Source organism: Pseudorasbora parva, chromosome 22 (assembly GCF_024679245.1).
Source record: "Pseudorasbora parva isolate DD20220531a chromosome 22, ASM2467924v1, whole genome shotgun sequence".
In the NCBI taxonomy this organism is placed as follows: domain Eukaryota; kingdom Metazoa; phylum Chordata; class Actinopteri; order Cypriniformes; family Gobionidae; genus Pseudorasbora; species Pseudorasbora parva.
The window spans coordinates 15,377,764-15,397,440 of NC_090193.1; the positions used below are offsets into that span (position 1 = coordinate 15,377,764).

Here is a 19,677-nt window from a genome sequence, read left to right on the forward strand (position 1 = left end):
TCTACATTATAATTTCATATCACATATGAATAATTTCTGTTGCTCTTTTGAAAAGTTAAAAATAACACGGGAATAAGTAAAATATAAAAGTTCCAACAGACATTAAAAAAAATGTTTTTTCATTCTCTTAGACAATCCATGCCGACTTGCCTTGAAATCTTCATGACATATATTATTACAGTCACAAAACAATTCCAACGCACAAATATTCCCACATCTTTATAGTTTCTCCTTTCTGTTCATTTTTTTTCATGAAATTGTCACAAAAGCAGAAGTGCTATGTGGATTTTAATCCCTCGTATGGAGTCATGTTATGTAGCGTTTCTATTCGCAGTGCAAGGCCTCGGTCCATCAGTCTTTACGCCAAAACCTGTGATGTCACAATGATGTCACAGTTACCAGACGCTCAGGGTCCTGAGGCCTCTTATTCAGCGGTCCTCCTCAGCATGGATAAAGGGAACAAGTGCAAGTGTGGGAGATCTATGTGTGACCACATTCAAAAATGACAGCTAGAGAGAGAGAGAGAGAGAGAGAGAGAGAGAGAGAGAGAGAGAGAGAGAGAGAGAGAGAGAGAGAGAGAGAGAGAGAGAGAGAGAGAGAGAGAGAGAGAGAGAAGCAGATACAAAGAGAACAAGAGAGCGACACAGGCTGGGACGAAAGTTAGAAAGCCGACCTGACAACAAACACTTCTTTGACACAGACATCCCTCTTCCACTTGGCACTGTATACACTGCAAAAAATAATTATCTTAGTCTGTATTTTTGTGTTGTGTAAAACTTCTCAAAGGATATTTCTTGAAATCTTTTTTTCTTGTTTAAGTGTAAACCTCACAAAAGGTTTTTAATGCTTAAAATAAAAATATAATTATTTGTTTCAGAACCCCTAAAATGGCATTTACATTTTTGTGCATAAAAAAAATCTTTCGCATGTACACAAGAACTTGTGAGTTCATCGACAATTTCTTTGCAAACTAGAATGTTTCTGTTTATTTGTTTTGTATTGCACGTGAATCAAAATGTCTTGTGTTCATGAAAAACCTTTTTGAAGCTTTCTTGTTCGCATAACCAACTTTTTGGTATGCAAAAGAACAAAAACTTTTACAGAGTTCTGCACATTTGCAAAAATGTGTGTAAAAATAAGAAAATGTATGTTCTCTTGATAGGTAAAGGATTAAAATATGTTTAATTATTTTATGCTTGCAAACAAGAACGTTTTCAGTGACAAGTTATACTTTAAGGGGTTGCATAATTTTCCAATGGGATAAACAGAAAAAAAAGAAGAAAAAAATCAGTGTAAGATTTTGATACTTTTACTGGAAAGCGAATCAAAAATACTCACTAAGAAAATATTTTTTTTTGCAGTTTAAGACAGACAAACTTATTTCCGATTGAGCACCAGTGAAAAAAGGCCATATTTAGCTAGTTGTTTTTTTTTTTTTTTTTTTTTTTTTTTTTTAATCTACGCAACATTCTTGTTTTTTGTATGACAAAAAGATCATAATAGAAAAATCTACACTGTCATCTGATACTCCCCTCCCATGAATCTAAAAGCCTGAAATGTTCTATGGTTGCACGTTATCTCTTACCTAAGCAAGTATTTGCCCCACTCCCCCAATTAAAAAAGTTTAAGTAATGTCTTTGGCAGATTCACAGATATAATTGTCTCCTCTCAATGTCTAATAGAACAAACTTTTTTATAGTAATTTTGTAAGGGACTGTGACTGCTCTGTACATCTGTTCATATGTGAACATCGGCATACGTACACCCACAAGCACAAACTCACTCACACACTTTTACTGTCTCATAATAGTGAAAATTCAGCTCAGATGACAGTGAAGGCTCAGGTAGGTGGTTAACGCAGACAAACAGAGCGATTCAGATGGCAGTCGTTTGAATCTCTTGACACGCGGATGATGGTGGGATGTTGGCAGAAAAGTACTGCACACTCAAAAATGCTGGCCGCTTCACATGTCTTTTGTCAGTTGAGCAAGGGAGCCTATGCAGGAACACCCATATTTGGGTGAGGCATATTGTCATTGTAAATTAGAGATGGTTTTCAGATGTCTAGCTGGGTTGCAGAGTTGCAGAGTTGGTAAAAATCCATATCAACAGTGCAAAGAGTAGGTGAGGAGCAATGTTTGTTGGCAAGAATCCAGATCGCATGTGGCTGGGCTTGTCATTGTGATGTATGATGGGGTGGGGCAGGTTGGGTGTGGTCAGGCTCAATGGATTATAATGCTATGAGGGACACAGAAGCAGAAGCAATGGAAGCATGAGCCACAGGCTGGGCGTTAATGCCCAACCACCGCTGGAGTCATCTGTCAGGAAAGGCTCTGGAGACTCGTACAGAGAGTCATCTGATAGAGAAAGAAAGAGAAAGAATGCACATTAATAATCATGTTGAACCTTTGCCTCTTCCTGTCTGCTCTACACTCCTTACAAACAGCAGAAAACAATCCAACAACAGCAATGGGTATTTCAGCAATATTCTTCTGAGGAATGAATAGGGTATTTATTGGTCCTTAAAAATATTAATTGCATGAGTTTGTAAATAAATCTCAGGTCGATGCTGGATTTGCACATATTTCTTCTATATTGGATATACGTGTGTTTGTGTGCATGCAGTTTGCGCTTTTATCGAACAATCCTGCGGGCTATGTATTACAAAAATAATAGTCCAATCAATCGTGGGTGGATGAGAAATAAATAATTGTGTTTGTTTTATAAAGACATACTTGAATCACTCCAGTTGCCACTTTCAAAACAACCCCTCCCTCATGTGAACTGAATTGACAGGGGCATAGATATGACAGGAGCTGAAGCTCATTAAATATGCAAATTGTATCCAATCCTAGCCATGCGCGTTTACTTCCAAGTCTCCAGTGCATCACACCCATCAAAACCCAGTGTTTTGGAGAGAGCCTCAAAACCATTGTAGAAAATAGCCTATTACTTATTAGTTATGAGGTTTTTGAATGTAAAAACCGCACAAATGTCATTAGTTGACCTCAAACAACAGTATATAAAAAAATTAAAAAAGCCAGTTCATGGCACCTTTTAAGAATCTGCACGATATTAAAAAAAGCTGTTCCTCAAGTGCAGAAAAGAACACAGATAGTTTGTGATTCTGTATATATACTATATTTCCAAAAGTATTGGGACACCCCTCCAAATCATTGAATTCAGTTGTTCCAATCACTTCCATGGCCACATGTGTATAAAATCAAACACCTGGGCATGCAGACTGCTTCTACAAAAATGAATGGGTCACTCTCAGGAGCTCAGTGAATTCAAGTGTGGTACTGTGATAGGTTGCCACCTGTGCAATAAGTCATTTCGTCAAATTTCCTCACATAAGCAATTGGGAACAACAGCAACTCAACCACGAAGTGATGGGCCAAGTCAATAGCTACAGACCTCCAAACTTTGTGTGGCCTTCAGATTATCTTAAGAACAGTGTGTTGAGAGCTTCATGGAATGGGTTTCCATTGCTGAGCAGCTGCATCCAAGCCTTATATCACTAAGTTTAGTGCAAAGCATAGGATGCAGTGGGGTAAAGCACTCTGCCACTGGACTGTATAGTTCTTATATAATCAGTTGTATGTAAAATGGACTGTAGCTTCTGTGCATTCTCTCACTGCAGCCACCTCTAGCCCCTGGCCCATCCTTTTCCCCAGCCTTCCTTTCCTTTTGAGCTTTTGTTTCAGGTCTAACAATTCCAGTCTCTGGATCTCTAAAGACATTATAATGGGGTCTGGGGTTTAGATTAACCCTTGTGTCTACTACAAGACCCAGTCAGAGAGAAGGAAAATAAACAATGCAATGGAGGGGTCAAACTGGATGATAAAGCTTTTCACTGACAGGCATATTCTGTTCTTTTTGTCACTCTCCATCCAGTATATGCACACTTAAATATTTCATGAAAACACCCCAAAGCCAAATGAAACAATATGCAGGCCTTTGCAACAACTTTCTACACCTCAGAAACCCAATAGTGGACAAATGATGAGAACTGTATTTTAAATCAAACATTCAATTAAACTTGTGTTCAGTAGGTGTTTGACTCTAAAACTCTCATGTGATTTAATTGCTGTGAAAGGCAGTGTACATTATCTCTGAGAAGCTGGATGGATTCACGAGTGCTCTTGTAAACAGATACATGATAGAGTGAGAGGTGGATTTGTTATTTCAATTTGCATGTGATTGTCTGAACTGCTCTCTGGAACACTTATGTTTGCTAACAATTACATCACGCTAATGGGCTGTCACATGAGCTTAGGCTTCTCCTCGAAACTTACACAACACCTAAATTATGACTGAAAATAGGGATGGTAATTGTAAGGAACCTAACAATTCTAATTGTTATTTTGTTTCCATTTCTTTATTGATTTCATAAAAATAGGACCTCAAACTACTCATTCTTAGATTATACATTACAATTTGTCAGGGTTGGAAAGGTTACTTCTAAAATGTATTTCACTACAGATGACAAAATACATGCTTTAATAAGTAATTTGTAGTGCATTTCATTAGATCTGTCACGCCCTCACAGCCATCAGACACTGCCACACCCACTCATTCCCCATCACGGCATTCTGATCACCTTCACACTCACTGTCTGGTCTTGCACCGATCCACCCGTGACTACCTGGCCTTTGTTGAAGCCTTCATCTGTATCATCTTCGTCCTTTATCATCATCATCATCTTCGTCTTCACCATCACCATCACCATCATCATCATCGTCTCCACCTTCATCGTTCTTCGCCTGAGTGTCACCCATCTTCTAAGTATCACCTGCGTCCGTTACCTCTGATAATAAACTTTGCACTTGCACTAATCCATCTGTGTCCTCGTCTGTGTCTGACAGAAGACCATACCAAATGCAAAACCCGCTACTTCGTCAGCTGCCTGCGTAAGTCCCATGGCCCGACCAGCGACCTACAGCGGTGCGGCGGAGGATTGCAGTGGGTTTCTCTTGCAATGTTCCCTGTTTATGGAAGCAAATTCTCATCTGTTCCACAGCAAGAGAGGCTAGGTGGTGTTTATCATCTCATTATCATCCTTCAGTGGGCACAGTCGCTATGGGAAGCAACTGCCCCCGTCTCTGGCTCAACCACCACCTTCTGCACTCATCTAAAAGGGGTATTTGGTCAACAAACTGCCAAATTATCTGTCCATGATCAACTGTTTTCTATTCGCCAAGGCAAATGAGAGACAACGAGTTCCTATGCACTGCGTTTCCGCACGCTGGCCTGTATGAGCGGATGGAATGAATCAGCCCTCGTCACCACCTTTTGCCACAGCCTCTTTGCTGACGTCAAGCAACTTATTGTGGTCTTCAAGGACAACCATGGGCTTGGAGGCCCTCATCCAGAAAACTATCCGCATGTCTCAACAGTTATCTGCCTGTGGCCTCTCCTCACCCGCTGCCGATTCTCCGCCCGCTCAAACACTTGTCTCACCTCCAGCATCTGAACCCATTCAGATCGACTCATACCATCTCACCACCACCGAACGCCAACGCAGGATATCACAACATCTGTGCCTGTATTGTGGGGGAGATGGACATGGCATCACGACCTGCCCCATGAGACCCACTCAGCCAGCGGTGAGTACCATCTAATTACCTCCTTTAACTGCAAACCTTACGAAGACGCCATTATTCATTTGTAATTCTCACTCATCTCTTGCAGCACAAGCCCTCATCGACTCCGGGTCAGCGGGAAACTTCATCAGTCAGCAAACCCTCGAAAAGCTAATCACACAACGTCAACGCTGTCCCGTCGACCTCAGAATCAACACCATTCAGGGAAAACCACTGGGCCGAGGTCGTGTCCGACATTTCTCCCCCACACTTACACTACGCGTTGGTCATCTGCATAAGGAAACCATCACGTTCATGGTGCTGGAGGAGTCAAACACGGACATCATCCTGGGACGCCCCTGGCTTATCATACAGCAGCTGCATATCCACTGGTCCACCGGAGAGCTCCTGCAATGAGGTGAGAGCTGCTTTGATCGTTGTATTCATCGTCCTCGCCGAAAAGGTCTGTCATCATCGTCAGTTCCTTCCTCATTACCTGTCCAGTCCACCTCAGTAGAAAGTCCCGAAACTCAAGTCAACGTGACCATTCCCCCAGCTTACCGGGCGTTTCAGGATGTCTTCAGTAAGCGGTTGGCTACCAAACTACCACCCAATTGGTCATGGGACTGCACCATCAACCTCCTGCCTGGGGCTACTCTACCCAAGGGCCACATCTACCCTTTGTCCATCCCGGAACAGAAGGCCATGGAGGAGTACGTGCACAAAGTGCTACAACAAGGGTTCATCATTGCCGTGTATCGACTACCTTCACCTTAATTCTCAGACTGTCAAGTTTAGTTATCCCCTTCCTCTGGTCCCATCCACCCTAGAACAGCTCTGTGGGGCCACCATCTTCTCCAAACTCGATCTCAGAAGTGCCTACAACCTCATTCGCATTCGCAAGGGAGACAAGTGGAAGACAGCCTTCATTACTCCCTCAGGTCACTATGAATATCGGGTGATGCCGTATGGGCTGTCCAACTCACCCTCTGTCTTCCAAAATTACATGAATGAGGTATTTTGTGAATTCTTAAACAAGTTCGTCATCATCTATATCGACGATATCCTCATCTACTCTAGTGACCTGACGGAGCATGTCAAGTCCTGCAAAAGCTCAGAGACATCACCTTTATCTCAAGCTCAAGAAGTGTGAGTTCCACGTCTCCACTGTCCAGTTTCTTGGGTACATCATAGACAACCATGGATTTAAGATGGACCAGAGGAAGGTGGACACCATCAACTATTGGCCTCAGCCCACCACCATCAAAAAGCTGCAGCACTTCCTGGGATTCGCCAAATTCTACCACCGCTTCATAAAGAATTACAGCCTGCTCAGCTCCTCACTCACCTCTCTGCTCCAGATCCGGCCCAAGTCTCTGTCCTGGACTCCATCGGCCACGGAGGACTTCCACCAGGTGAAGAACGCCTTCCAGACCGCTCCGATTCCGGGTCCACCCCAATCCTCATCTTCCGTTTATCGTCGAAGTGGACGCCTCATCGACCAGGGTCGGAGCAGTTCTGTCTCAGTGGCAGGGGACACCCTTATGACTCCATCCATGTGCCTTCTTCTCCAAGAAGCTATCCCCGGCGAAGCAGAACTATGACATCGGCAACCGGGAGTTCCTGGCGATCAAGCTCGCCCTGGAGGAATGGAGACACTGGCTGGAGGGAGCAGAACATCCATTTGAAGTCATCACCGACCATCGTAACCTTGAATATCTTCGAGACGCCAAACGGCTGAATCATCGTCAGGCCTGCTGGGCTCTCTTCATTACCAGATTAAATTTCAAGGTGACGTACCGTCCAAGGAACCAGAACAACAAGGCGTATGCTTTTTCTCGTCTCCACCAAGCCGACCCTGAGCCTAAGCACCTTGAAACCATCCTCCCTCCAAGCCATGGTTGTCAGCCCGATCCAGTGGGCGCTCCACGAGCAGATTCAACAGCATCCCTGGAGTCATCTGGGGATCAACTTCATGACTGACCTGCCATCATCACAAGAATTCACCTGTATCCTAGTCTTTGTCGACCAATTTTCAAAATCCTGCAAACTCATCCCCTTCAAAGGTTTGCCTACCACGTTGGAAACCGTGGAGGCACTCTTCACCCAAGTCTCCCAACATTTTGGGCTTCCGGAAGACATTGTTTCCGACCAAAGACCCCAATTCATCTCTAGAGTGTGGAGCGCCTTCTTCCGTCTCCTAGGGATATCCGTCAGCCTCTCATCAGGTTACCATCCTCAGACCAATGGCCAGACTGAACGGATGATCCAGGAGATCGGGAGATTCCTGAGGGTATACTGCCACCAGAATCAGGAGAGCTGGAACCAGTATCTGCCCTGGGCCGAATATGCCCATAATTGACTCCACCAGTCCACCACAGGGCTCACGCCGTTCCAATGTTGCAAACAGCAGTGTTTGAAAGGCACAAGGCTGAAATGTGTTATATTTTGAATGTGTGATTCACAGTTTTGACAGCAGCGTGTTAGCATTTGAACCAAGTGCTGTACATTCACAGTGTTGTGCAGGTTGTGGTTAAAGCCATGGGATAAATGTGTAGTGAGTTTTGAAACCTGTGTTCAAGCAATGAAAAACAAACAGTTTGGTCCACATGAACTGCTGCTGTGCAGACTGTAGTTAGAGTTTTGCACATGTGACTCCAGTTGTGCCCACTGTCGTCTAATAATCAAAAAAAAAAAAAAAAAAAAAAAGAAACCTGTAGTTAAAACAGCTCGAACATGCATTTTAGTCCAGTATTAGGCTTAAGCCTTGTCTGCGAAGCCGGGGGAAAGAGATTTATTGACCTTAACACATGCATTAAGGTTTGGAGGGGTCCTCTCTATAATCTAATTTCCTGATTGATTTTTTTTTTTTTTGCATGTCACATCACATTACTTGATTTGGGAAATAAAAAAAATATATATTGTTAAGAAGCTGTTGTGTTTTCTGAAAAATAATAAAATATTATGCTGGATACTTAATTAGGGTTTCAAGAATGTAATTCTTAAAAAAAATTCTCTTTATTAGGATATCAGGACCATGTTGTGCCATTAACCTGAAAAATATGTTGCCTACTGCATAATAACTGGTTCTCAATTCTCAGCCTTACTAAGAAACTTACTTCCTAAACCTTCCTAGAAAATACCAATGTCTTGTCAAAAGTTTTTTTTTTTTTTCATCTAAACAAGTGTATGTATAAATGCTATAGAGTGTTTTCACGTCCAACTCTTGCAGCACTTCCTGCGTTTTATCTCAGACTATTTTGCAGTGCCAAGTCCTCCTTGACAGCAAGCAGGTCTATGTGTTATAAATGCAAATGCTGAAAATTACAGTCTAGCTTAATGAGTATATGTTCTGGACAAGTCTGACAAGAGGGAGAGTGATTTAAGCAGTGTTACCCGTAGCTGGCATGTCTACCTGGGATGAGAGGTTAAATAAACCAAGACCTCTGTGTTTAACTGCAGGGTATCCTGGTGTTTGTGGCTTGTGTGTGGGAACCCCTGCAGGTCTCTTAACGTCTGAACCTGCCTGCCTTGATTAGTTGCAGGTCAACATTTTTTGATTGTTATCTGCCCTGTGTGAGATGAATAGCTTCCTACAGAGAGAGCCCTAGAGGGGCAACACTATCGCTCCAACGTTTCTGGTATCATGAATGATCGGCCCGATGAAACCTTCGGCCCCATAAAACAAGCTGTCTTAGTCATCAGTGGAGGTCCAGAGTGAAGAGAACAAAGTTCCTGAAAATAAATTAAGCAACGCTAAGCACTTCAGCCATCACTGGAGTTAATACAGGTGTTCACAGAATTCCCAGAGTTGACCTGCTCAGTTAAATCAAACTGGACACGAGGATTGGGATGTGAGATTCCTGTTACCGATTTGCAAGTATCACCATAAATAACATAAACAGACAGAGAGCAGACACCCGTGGACAGACACTGGGACACACTCACTTGTAGGCTTGACGTACACCTTCAATTTCAAACACGGCTTCCCACCGAGGTTGGGGTGTGGTGAGGCTGTGGAGAGACAGAGAAAGTGAAAACTACTGTTAATATTCCTCACAGACTGATACTGTGTGACTTGACATGATTTACATAGAAATGGCTTAAAAGTACACAAAAAATTATTTTACTGTTGACCTAAATCACAAAGTGGCCAACTAACCCAAACCACCAAGTTAAACCAATAGAGCAGAGGTCACTAATAGGCGGACCGCGGTCCGGATCCGGACCCAGCCGCCGTTCTGTCCGGACCCGGACCAATAACCCATAAATTATTGAAAATTATTTACTTTTGACGGAGCGTTTCTATTTTAATCCGCACAGTTTTTCTAGCATCTATGGTACTGGTTTAGCGCGGTCCAGGAAACTCACAGACCAATAGCATGCGTTGTAAATCATGTCACGTGATGCTACTCGAGTCAGACAGCGAGAGATACACACGCACACACGCACAGGGAGAGACGAGACGAAAGAGAGACAACGTTTCACATGGCGTGCTCTAAAAAAAGGAAAGTGGACAGCGAAAACAGAGCTTTTAATCAAGAATAGACAGATTCTTACATGTTAATTCTTCCCACGGGCAGTTCCAAACCGGTATGTCTCATATGTTCAGAGACTGTCGCGATTATTAAAAGCGGCAATGTGAAGCGCCACTAGCACAAATCTTTTGACCAAACATACCCACTTAAATCCGAACTGAGGGCACAGAAAATAAACAATCTAAAAGCCCAATATGATTGATCCAGCAGAATCCTCATTCACTGCCCGACAACGTGCTAACGAATGTTACCTTAAAATTGCTTGGATTTTGGGCAAACATAAAAAAAAAAACATTTACTGATGGAGGGGTTGTCAAGGAGTGCATGAGTGCGGTAGCTGAAACCTTATTTGAGGGGAAACAAAAAGAAGACGTGTGTAAAAATCAAGCAAAAATGAAAAGAGAAGTAGAAAGAGAAAAGGTGTTAAAGCTGTTCAATTGTTAATGTGTTGAAATTGTTTATTTTAAAATGTGTTTAAATTTAAGATGTAAAAGGGAGTTAACTAAAAAGTAAAAGGGAAACTCAATCTATACTTTTTATTTAATTTTTCTAAAAATTAAGCACTTTATTTTGAGATGCACTCTGTTGTGTTTTATTTATTTATAATTAATTTTTAAATGCAGCCTTTATTTTATTTAAATTGATCATTTATTATTAGAGTACTTATTATTTCCCTACAGCTCAATAAATAAACAGGCAATAAATATTATTGAAATATTATTAAATTTACTTTCATTTTATTTGAAAGTCGTCTCTTGACTAGGGCTACTTACATATTTTCATACAGCTACTAGGCTGTGGCACTGAATGATAACACAAGTTAGTCATTGTGATGTTGCGGACCTTTGGTTGCTGATTTTTTTTCTAACTGGACCTCTTAGAATTTTAATTGAATACCCCTGCAATAGAGTATAAGACTGACCAGTTTTATTTGTTGGCCTTCATTGTGGGAGTACTTTTCCTGATTCATTTTCTCAATAGGGATTTTAAAAAACAATTATTCAATAAAGAGATTTGAAATAAAAAAAAAAATTATAAACTCAGAAGTGTAATGGAAATCAGAAGAAGAAAAAAAAGACAAAAAACAACAATAAATGTGTGTTTACTTAACTTGTTTTAAGAATTTAAAATGCTATTTAAAAACTACTCTGCACATCCTGCAAATGACGTAATTGATTAACAGGTGATGGTGCAGTTTAAAACGTATGATTTTTAGTCCCTTAATATAACTTTTTAAGTGATGGGGTAAGGGGTAAGCTCCATGGGGCAAGGTGACACACACCTTTTTTTTTTTTTTTGAACATAGATGACACAAAGTCTCATCTCAAAACTTTTTTCAAATAATTTTATTTGAATATCTACATTTGTGAGATGTATTTAGTCAAAATACTTTTGTACTGATCTAATTAACTGACCAGTGCAACTTCTTTAGACACCTGATGTTCTTGCATTCTACCACGAATAGTGTTTATTTCAGCATATTTACTGCTAGCTGTGACCCATTTCAGGGGCGGCCAAAATTACAATTTAAATTTAATCAGAGCTAAATGTATCTTCAGATTAGTATAAGTATAGCCTCATTTTATGAGAATACTTTCTACAACCTTTAAATACTGTGTTCACAGTGAAGATTTTTTTTCTAATCTTTCGTAAAAACAACAGTTGAAAAAAGTGCGGAATTGATTGTCAGATTCCAGATCCAGTAATCTGCGCTCATTCCAAAATCTTGAAATCAAACAGCCCTTTTTAATACTTGTTTTGTTGGATTATTGTTGGATTTATATATATATATATCATTGCTCTGGTTGGTTGTAGCGCTATCCAATTGCATGCACGCTGTGCAGAGGGAGTTTGAAAGACAACCGTTTATCCCGCCCCTCAGATTATTTTGTGCTAGCTATCATCACCTCTACTCCACATTAATTTGTTGGTATAAGACAATTAAAAATTAGACTGCACAGAAATGGAAACTAAACTACAAATAGACCTAATACACATTACATGTAGTCACGCAAACACGAAAAGTGACTGTGTCTGTCACTTATTTTCCTTTTAATGGTGGAATGTGTTAATACTTTTGAAGCCATTATATGTGCATTTCCAAATAAGGTATTCTGCTTTAGGCACATACCTAATATATAGGTTAGGCTAGTTAGCATTACCCTTAGCCTCCACTGGTAAATTGTTTACTTTGAACTTTTGAAACTTTACTGTTGTGCTCTATAGCACTGCAAAGTAGAAACAGTCAAGACAAAGACCATGTGGTCCTCTGACAATAAACACATGTGAGATTCAGTATTTTTGGTAAGGCCATGTCCACTGACACCATGGCAACCAGGAACTGTTGTACTCTCTGACCCAGACACAATATTTGCCTGGAGAGCAATGAACAAAATTTCCATTACTCTGCCATGTGAGTCTCTCCCTCTCTTACCCTCACACACACTACACATGGCTAAGAAAAAGCACTTAGAGTCTGTTCTCCATTGAAAGTCTAACTTTATGCTGGCACTCATTTCCCCTCATCTCCTTCAAAAGCACACAAATGGATTTTTGGCTAATTTTTTAAGATTGCAAATGGAAAACAAATCACAATTTTGCCATGACACAGTTTTCAGGTTGCTCTTCAGATACATAAAAATTCTTTTAGCAATTACCACAAATCACTCAGCGGCTCAGCTAATGGAGAGCTGATTTGTTCTGCACAACAAGCTTCTTTTTGGTGAATTCTGCTCTAACAGGTGCTCTTAACTCTTTCCCTGCCAGCGGCTGACAAAAAAAAAAAAAAAAAAGTTGTCAGCCACCACCAGGGTTTTTTAACAATTTTAAAAATAATGTAATGGCCCAAGAATATTTTGTTTAATGAATATCTGAGCATGCAATATATTAAAAAATAAAGAGCTGACCCTTTTCTTTAAAACAAACAAACAAACAAACAAAAACACATTTTATTCTGGCTTCATGCATTGCTTTTTTATTAACACTTTAATAAGGGTAAGTTTCATAAAAAAACAACATTTTGAACAAAAAGCTGAGAAAAGCATGTTTTTGTGAAAAACTGTATCCAGATCAGATTCAGAACGATTATCAAACACAGATGGAGTAGATAGAGTCCATCAACACTCCTAATGCTTGCACGGTCCTGTAGCTCGTCTTGGGTCCACATGTCATTCAGTAACATAAGATTTTGAATCATATGCTGTTTAATGATGATGATCACGTTATTTTACACATGTATATGATTACATGCGATCGCTTGTTATATTGCAGGAGAGTCAGTACTTATTCAGAAGATGCTTAATAGTGCTCCCAAGCATCTGACAGTGAAAAGATGGAAACCCGGAAAATTCAGTTTTTGGCCAGGAAGCGTTTTCTCACAAATAACAGACAATTCATGTTTGGCAGGGAAAGAGTTAAGTGCCTGGACATAAAATTGGCACATGGTGATTTCATGCAGTCAAAAAATACAATATAAAAATCTGACGTTATATTTTAGTTTAGTGAACAACATAAATCAATCTGTTATTAGGACAATTCTTCTATACAGCAATTTAAATACACTTTAAAGACTGTAAAAAGCACCACAATGATGCATTATACTTCAAAGTTTTTTGTTTTTTTCATACAATGTTAGTACTAAGGTATTCTTTTACATATATTGAAGTACCATGTAAATACAATAAAAAAAATATTATGGTGATTACATTATCATCTGAAATTGAACTATGAATTAAACATTTTTTATTGTCTGGAAAACAAGTAGTCCTGCCCCAAACTCACACCATTGTATGAGCCACTGTTACTATGTTGGGCTGGTCAGAAATATTTTGAAAGTGCCTCAGAGACCATGTGCAACAAATAGTGCAATTATGACTAGTGCATATTTAACTAGTAAAAAAGAAAATACTTGAATAAAATGTATTTGGGTGCAGGGATGAAAACAGTTTGCTTTTTTATGTCGGTTTGGGTGACTTGTGTGAATCGTGCAGATCCCAAGAGTTTTTTAAGTGGGGTCTGATTACAATTTCACCAACAGTAATTCTGGATTGCCTCCACCAAACAGTAAATATGAGCTAAGTAAATCAGAACAAGAACAGCAATGCGCACGGGTGAACCACTAGTGTTTCTTCTGGCTGCGTATCTATAATCGTCTATGGTATCTGTCACTGCAACAGTTCTCCCTGAGACTAGAGTTCGGCGCAGCGCCTTCCCGTCTTACTGGCAAAGTTCTGGTAAGATCACTGGAGGTTAGGTTATTTTTGGTTTATAATGTTATACAGGGTTTGTCCCGCATAGAGAATTACGAGACGGTCGCCTCCGTCTGTTGACAAAACTCAGACAGGCAGACAATTGCTCAGATTCGCCCTGTAGTGATAATTTAATAATCAGAAATATATATCGTCACATGATCCTGCAGCAATCACTCTTATATTATGATTTGCTGGTACAAAGTCATTTAAAGCCATTCCATAGCTGAATGTACGGGACAAGGATATTATATTAATATTATTTCCATCGTTAAATTAGAGTTCACAGAAACTCATCTTCCCTCCGCTGCAGCTGTCAATCATCACATCCATTAAGCATTCAAACTGCGTTATCGCGTTCGGTCATTCAGCATGACAGTCAGCATGTAAAACTCTCCAAAATCATATATTCCCATTATAATATTTGATCTGTAAATAAAGGGCTGTGGATTTGAGTTTATAGGTGTTTCTGAACTATGTTGTATTCGCTATCGGGTGACAACACAAGGTCTATTCATTAGCATCACATGCACAATAACTGGAATTTAAATATGTGAAGAATCAAATGATCAGTAAACATTTGGACAGATTATAGACTAGGATCTGAGCTCTCAACATCTCTTCGTGCCGTGAACTCTTCAATACAGAGCTATGGAGCCAAGCGAAAGTAACAAGGCTTCAAAGACTTTTGCTTTAAGCACATCATTCTGCACCCAGGATGCGCATAAGAGCTTTGTGTGGCTCTGATTTGAAGCGTTTCATATTATGGTTTTGTGCACTGAACGACTATTAGAAGCCTATCTTTTTCTCTCGTATCTAGCATATTTGGCTTTGATTTAACGCTCTCTTTTTTGACCATCCATGTGTTTGCATCCCTGTGAGTTAAAGGAAATGTTGAGCCTAAATAAACACACACAAAATGAACTTATGCTTATAACTTAGTGTGTTTGTATGGACAGAGGGCTATCAGAGGTATGGCATATTGGCATGTGTGTGTGCGTTTTTGTTCGCACTCTGGGAGTCTCTGAAATTCCCATTTGTCGCATTCAAGCACACAGGCCTGTGAGAATGTCACAGTTGCCATTCACTCAGTCACCCTCTCTGGTGGGTCGAGGCGGGGTTGACCCAAAGGTGATGGACATCCTCTATTGTTGTGGGATACCAAACTAAGCCTTGGTCACCCCCCCAGTAACCCCGTGGCAGACCCCTTTGCCTCATAACCCCAGGGGCCATGACAGCAACAATATTGATAGTAGCCAAACACTTCTCTAGAGGAGGAGACGGCCTCGTCTGATGAATAGCCAGACTAAGTACTTCTCAGCCCAGGCCGCTATCTTGAACAAAAGGTGCATAATAGCGGGTCTCGCACCAAGCGACAGGGCGGACTGCATTAAAAACAGCTCAGGACAGGCATAAGAAACACCCAGCCTTGAGTGCAAACTTTGAACCCTGGGTTCTTTCTTTCCTTTATTTTTTTCTTTGATTGACCCTCTTCTGTGTCTCCGTTTTCCCCTCGCAACTGGGGTGAAAATGTCCCATGGATGGAAGGAAGGTCTGGGACGCCCTGCTGGTTTGGTGACAATCTTGTGACGCCCAACACGTCAAATTGCTGGACAGCCATGATATTTGAAGCGACTCTCATTTGAGATACTCTGTGCCTGTGTTGGGTCAGACCAGCAGACAGTGAGACTATATCGGCACATTTACGAATTATGTTAACTTTGAAGAAATAGTTAACTCCAAAATGAAAATACTGTCATTATTTACCCTTATGTTTTTCCAAAGCTTTTTCTTTTTCTCCAGTGGATTTTATTTGCCAAAGCTAAGGTATTATAAACAGAAAGCACCATTTAAAGTGTTAGTTCACCCAAAAATGAAAATTTTCTCATTAATTTCTTACCCTAATGTCGTTCGAAACAATGTCATTTCCTCTGTCAAGACCATAAAAGGCACTAAAGATGTTGTTACAAAGCCCATCTCACTACAGTGATTCTACAATAATTTTATGAAGCGACGAGAATAGTTTTTGTGCACAAAAAAAACAAAATAACGACTTATATAGTGATGGGTTGGATTCGGATCGCATGTCAAACTGCTGAAATCACGAGAGCACATTGGCGATCTGAATCATGAATCGATACGCTGATTCATAACGTTCAAAACTTTATTTTGAAATTGTCCCATCACTATATAAATCGTTATTTATTTCTTTTTTGCGCACAAAAACTGTTCTCATCGCTTCATAAAATTCAAATTATTGTAGAGGCACCGTAGTGAGATGGACTTTGTAACAACGTCTTTAGTGCCTTTTATGGGTCTTAAAAGAGGAAATGACATTGGTGTCAATGAAGGCCTGTCTGAGCCATCGAATTTCAACACAAATATCTTTATTTGTGTTCCGAAGATGAACGAAGGTCTTACGGGTGTCGAACAACTTTAGGGTAAGTAATTAATGAGATAATTTTTCATTTTTGGGTGAACTAACCCTTTAAGTAAAATAAACTTAGCACATATGACCTGTGCACTATAAAATCATACAATAGCTTTGTGTGAGGAAAATGCCCTAACCTAGATTTGTGTCCACATTTATGTCTGCCACTGCTATCAAATCTCATTTTGTCCAAACATTCATTGATGTGTTAGGGTACAAGACATAAGAACCAATGACAAACCAATGGTTTTAATGAGTCTTGATGTGGAAAAGAGCAGAATGAATATTCTTCAAATTTTGTGTTGTCGTTTGAGTCTTGTTGGCAATTCAGATTTTTAATACGCCTTAAAATTTTACGTATTCACCTCTAATTTGGCAAAACATGCACATGTTATCAAGTTTGAGCAACATGTTCCTCTTTAGGTGAGCTATGCCTTTAAGACCATGACATCATTTAAGCATAGAAAGCCCTCTGTATTTCTGGCCTCTAAATCTTTGGCTTTTAGATACAACAGATGGCCATGAACTATTAGGAATGACTCGTAAACGATTATTAGGACAAATGTGCTTTTAGATTTCAAAAGAGCAATTTGTGTGACTATGCTTTTAGGATCAGGTGTCTTGGCACACAATGGGTGGTTATAGTCATGAGCAGAGCTACAAGTTGTGTCCCCCTGAGCAATGAACCTTTGAACTGCTGATCTCTAAAGGCACAGAGAAAGTTCTAAGGCTATCCGGGACATGGTAAGCAGGATGAGCGGTAAAAATCATGCCATTCTACTTAATGAGCTGCATTCATTTAGGATGAAAAGCTGTATTCTTTTATCACAGGAAAACCTTTCTCTCAAACTCCCATCTCTCTTCTAAAAGTCAGAATAAACACACACAGAGACAAAAAAGCCACACAAAAAAAAGTGTACAAAAAGGGAAAAACAAAAAAGAGGAGAGATTGCCTCATTAATGCATCCAGCGTGCTGCCCTGAGCCTTTTCCTTTTGCCTGTGCCCAGCGGGATCCCTTTTTATCAGGCCAAAGGACACCTTTCACAAGACCATTAGTGAAACAGGGACAGATGCACCCCAGCAAATTCCCCCTGTCATGCAAGTGAGAGCGAAAGAAGAGGATAAAGCAGAACGCCACTTGATTCGTCCGGCCAGGCGAAGGTCTGACCTTGAGGCGGTGGGCAGGCCGCCTCCGGAGGACGAGGTGTCAGGCCTGTCATACGGGCACCATCCCGAGCCAAAAACTCCCCCTCCAGGTTAATGGCTTTTAGCTGTTGTTATCTGAAAAATGGTAATGGAGGGCACCCCAGAAGCTGCAGATGCAATTACTCCCATCAGGATCCTTCTGTTAAATATGATTTGACCAATCAGCATAATTTGGACAGTTACGCATGATGGCCTTGGTAACTGGTTTTGCACCGATCTCACCCAGAGCGGCAAAGTGCACAGCTAAAAGTGCACATGCCATTCAACAAATTGAGATTTTCATCTGACGGAGACATCAGGACACTGCCAAACTCTGCTCCCAGGGGAGTTCAGGGGTTGAACAAGACTTTCTGCCACAACGACTCTGATTAAACTCAAATTGCTATAATAAATGTATCCAATAAATGTTGGAAAAGAGTGTTCCACCTGGCATACAATAAAAGTAAATGTGACCAGGGGCCATAACAATACTGTATTTCCTACATAAAAATACAATATTTATGGTGATTTTAGTCATTTTTGAAACTTAACTCCCTTGGTCCCCATTCACTTTCATTGTATAGAAAAGTGTGGAAGCTAAATTCTGCAAAATTTCTCTTTTATGAAAGAAAGTCATACTTGTTTGGAGTCATTTGCATTTTCATTTCTGGGTAAACAATCATTTTTGGGTAAACTATCCCTTTAGGCTCTTGCTGATGTGAAGACCCATTCCTTCATCAAACCTATTCCTTCATCAAACCTTATCCGTCATCAAATCTTCCTTCAGAAAAAAAAAAAAAACACCAGGGAAAAAACGATAGGGAGGGAAAAAATGGAATGTTATTCTTGTAATATCAAATCAAGGAGATTTCAGGAGACTTATGTTTTGGCTATTGTAGATGAGTCACTGTTTACATCATTTACAAACAACATTCTGCTTCAAATACAACACTGTGAATAACAAATTTGTTTCATGTAAATTTCAAGATGTGTAACCTGTAATTTTAAGTTCCTGTTACACTTTGCATTTGGTTCCATACACCATATCTTTATAACATTGACCAAAGACTGACTGGCACATAGTTTATTTGTTATTTCTGCCATATGCCTCTAGAGACCACATAACAGGTTTCAGCAGACTGAACCATGTGGCACATGTTATTGATCAGATGTTGTTGTGAAGTCTATGCGTCCTTATTAAGTCTTCCTTTACCCTCTACACCCCAGTTCCTGTAACCCAAGAACCATCAGTTCAGTGAATGATTGCACCCTGGGGCCATACTGACACCTGGTCACAAGAAAACATTGATGAGGGATTCAAAGTTGAAGTCTGAGAGTTCTAAAGGAGAAGGTTACTCACAGATGTAGTAGTATTCGTGCCCTGGGCGAAACTCAAAGCCCAGAGAAAAAGGTGTGAACAGCTGGAACTTTTCTGAGAATTTAAGGGGTCCGTTCGGACTCATTGGACGGTTGCATTCCCAGCGCTTGAAGCCTTTCATGTGGTGGTTGCAGGTGGTATAGCCATCATAGTTGACCATGAATAGGATGTAGCGTTCCATGCGCTCCTGAGGAAGATGGTCCTCGTAGTGTGGACAGTAGATATCCAGGTAGTCGTTGATGGCCACCTCCACTGTGTATTCACCATGCAAAAATCTGCAAAATAAATTCACACAACTTACTTGAGATTTAC

General features: G+C 40.4%; 1 protein-coding gene across 1 annotated transcript in view; it reads right to left on the reverse strand.

Annotated features, from left to right (window-relative positions):
• Positions 1–533: 533 nt before the first annotated feature.
• The window catches only part of LOC137058802 (ephrin-A2-like), a 166,240-nt gene continuing 147,096 nt past the window's right edge, over positions 534–19,677 (reverse strand). Inside the window, exons 2-4 of the mRNA XM_067432290.1 lie at positions 19,348–19,640; positions 9,534–9,599; positions 534–2,357 (exon numbers count right to left, since the gene is read on the reverse strand). Coding sequence (XP_067288391.1) covers positions 2,239–2,357; positions 9,534–9,599; positions 19,348–19,640 — 478 coding nt within the window. The 3' untranslated portion in view covers positions 534–2,238. The remainder of the gene's footprint in view (positions 2,358–9,533; positions 9,600–19,347; positions 19,641–19,677) is intronic.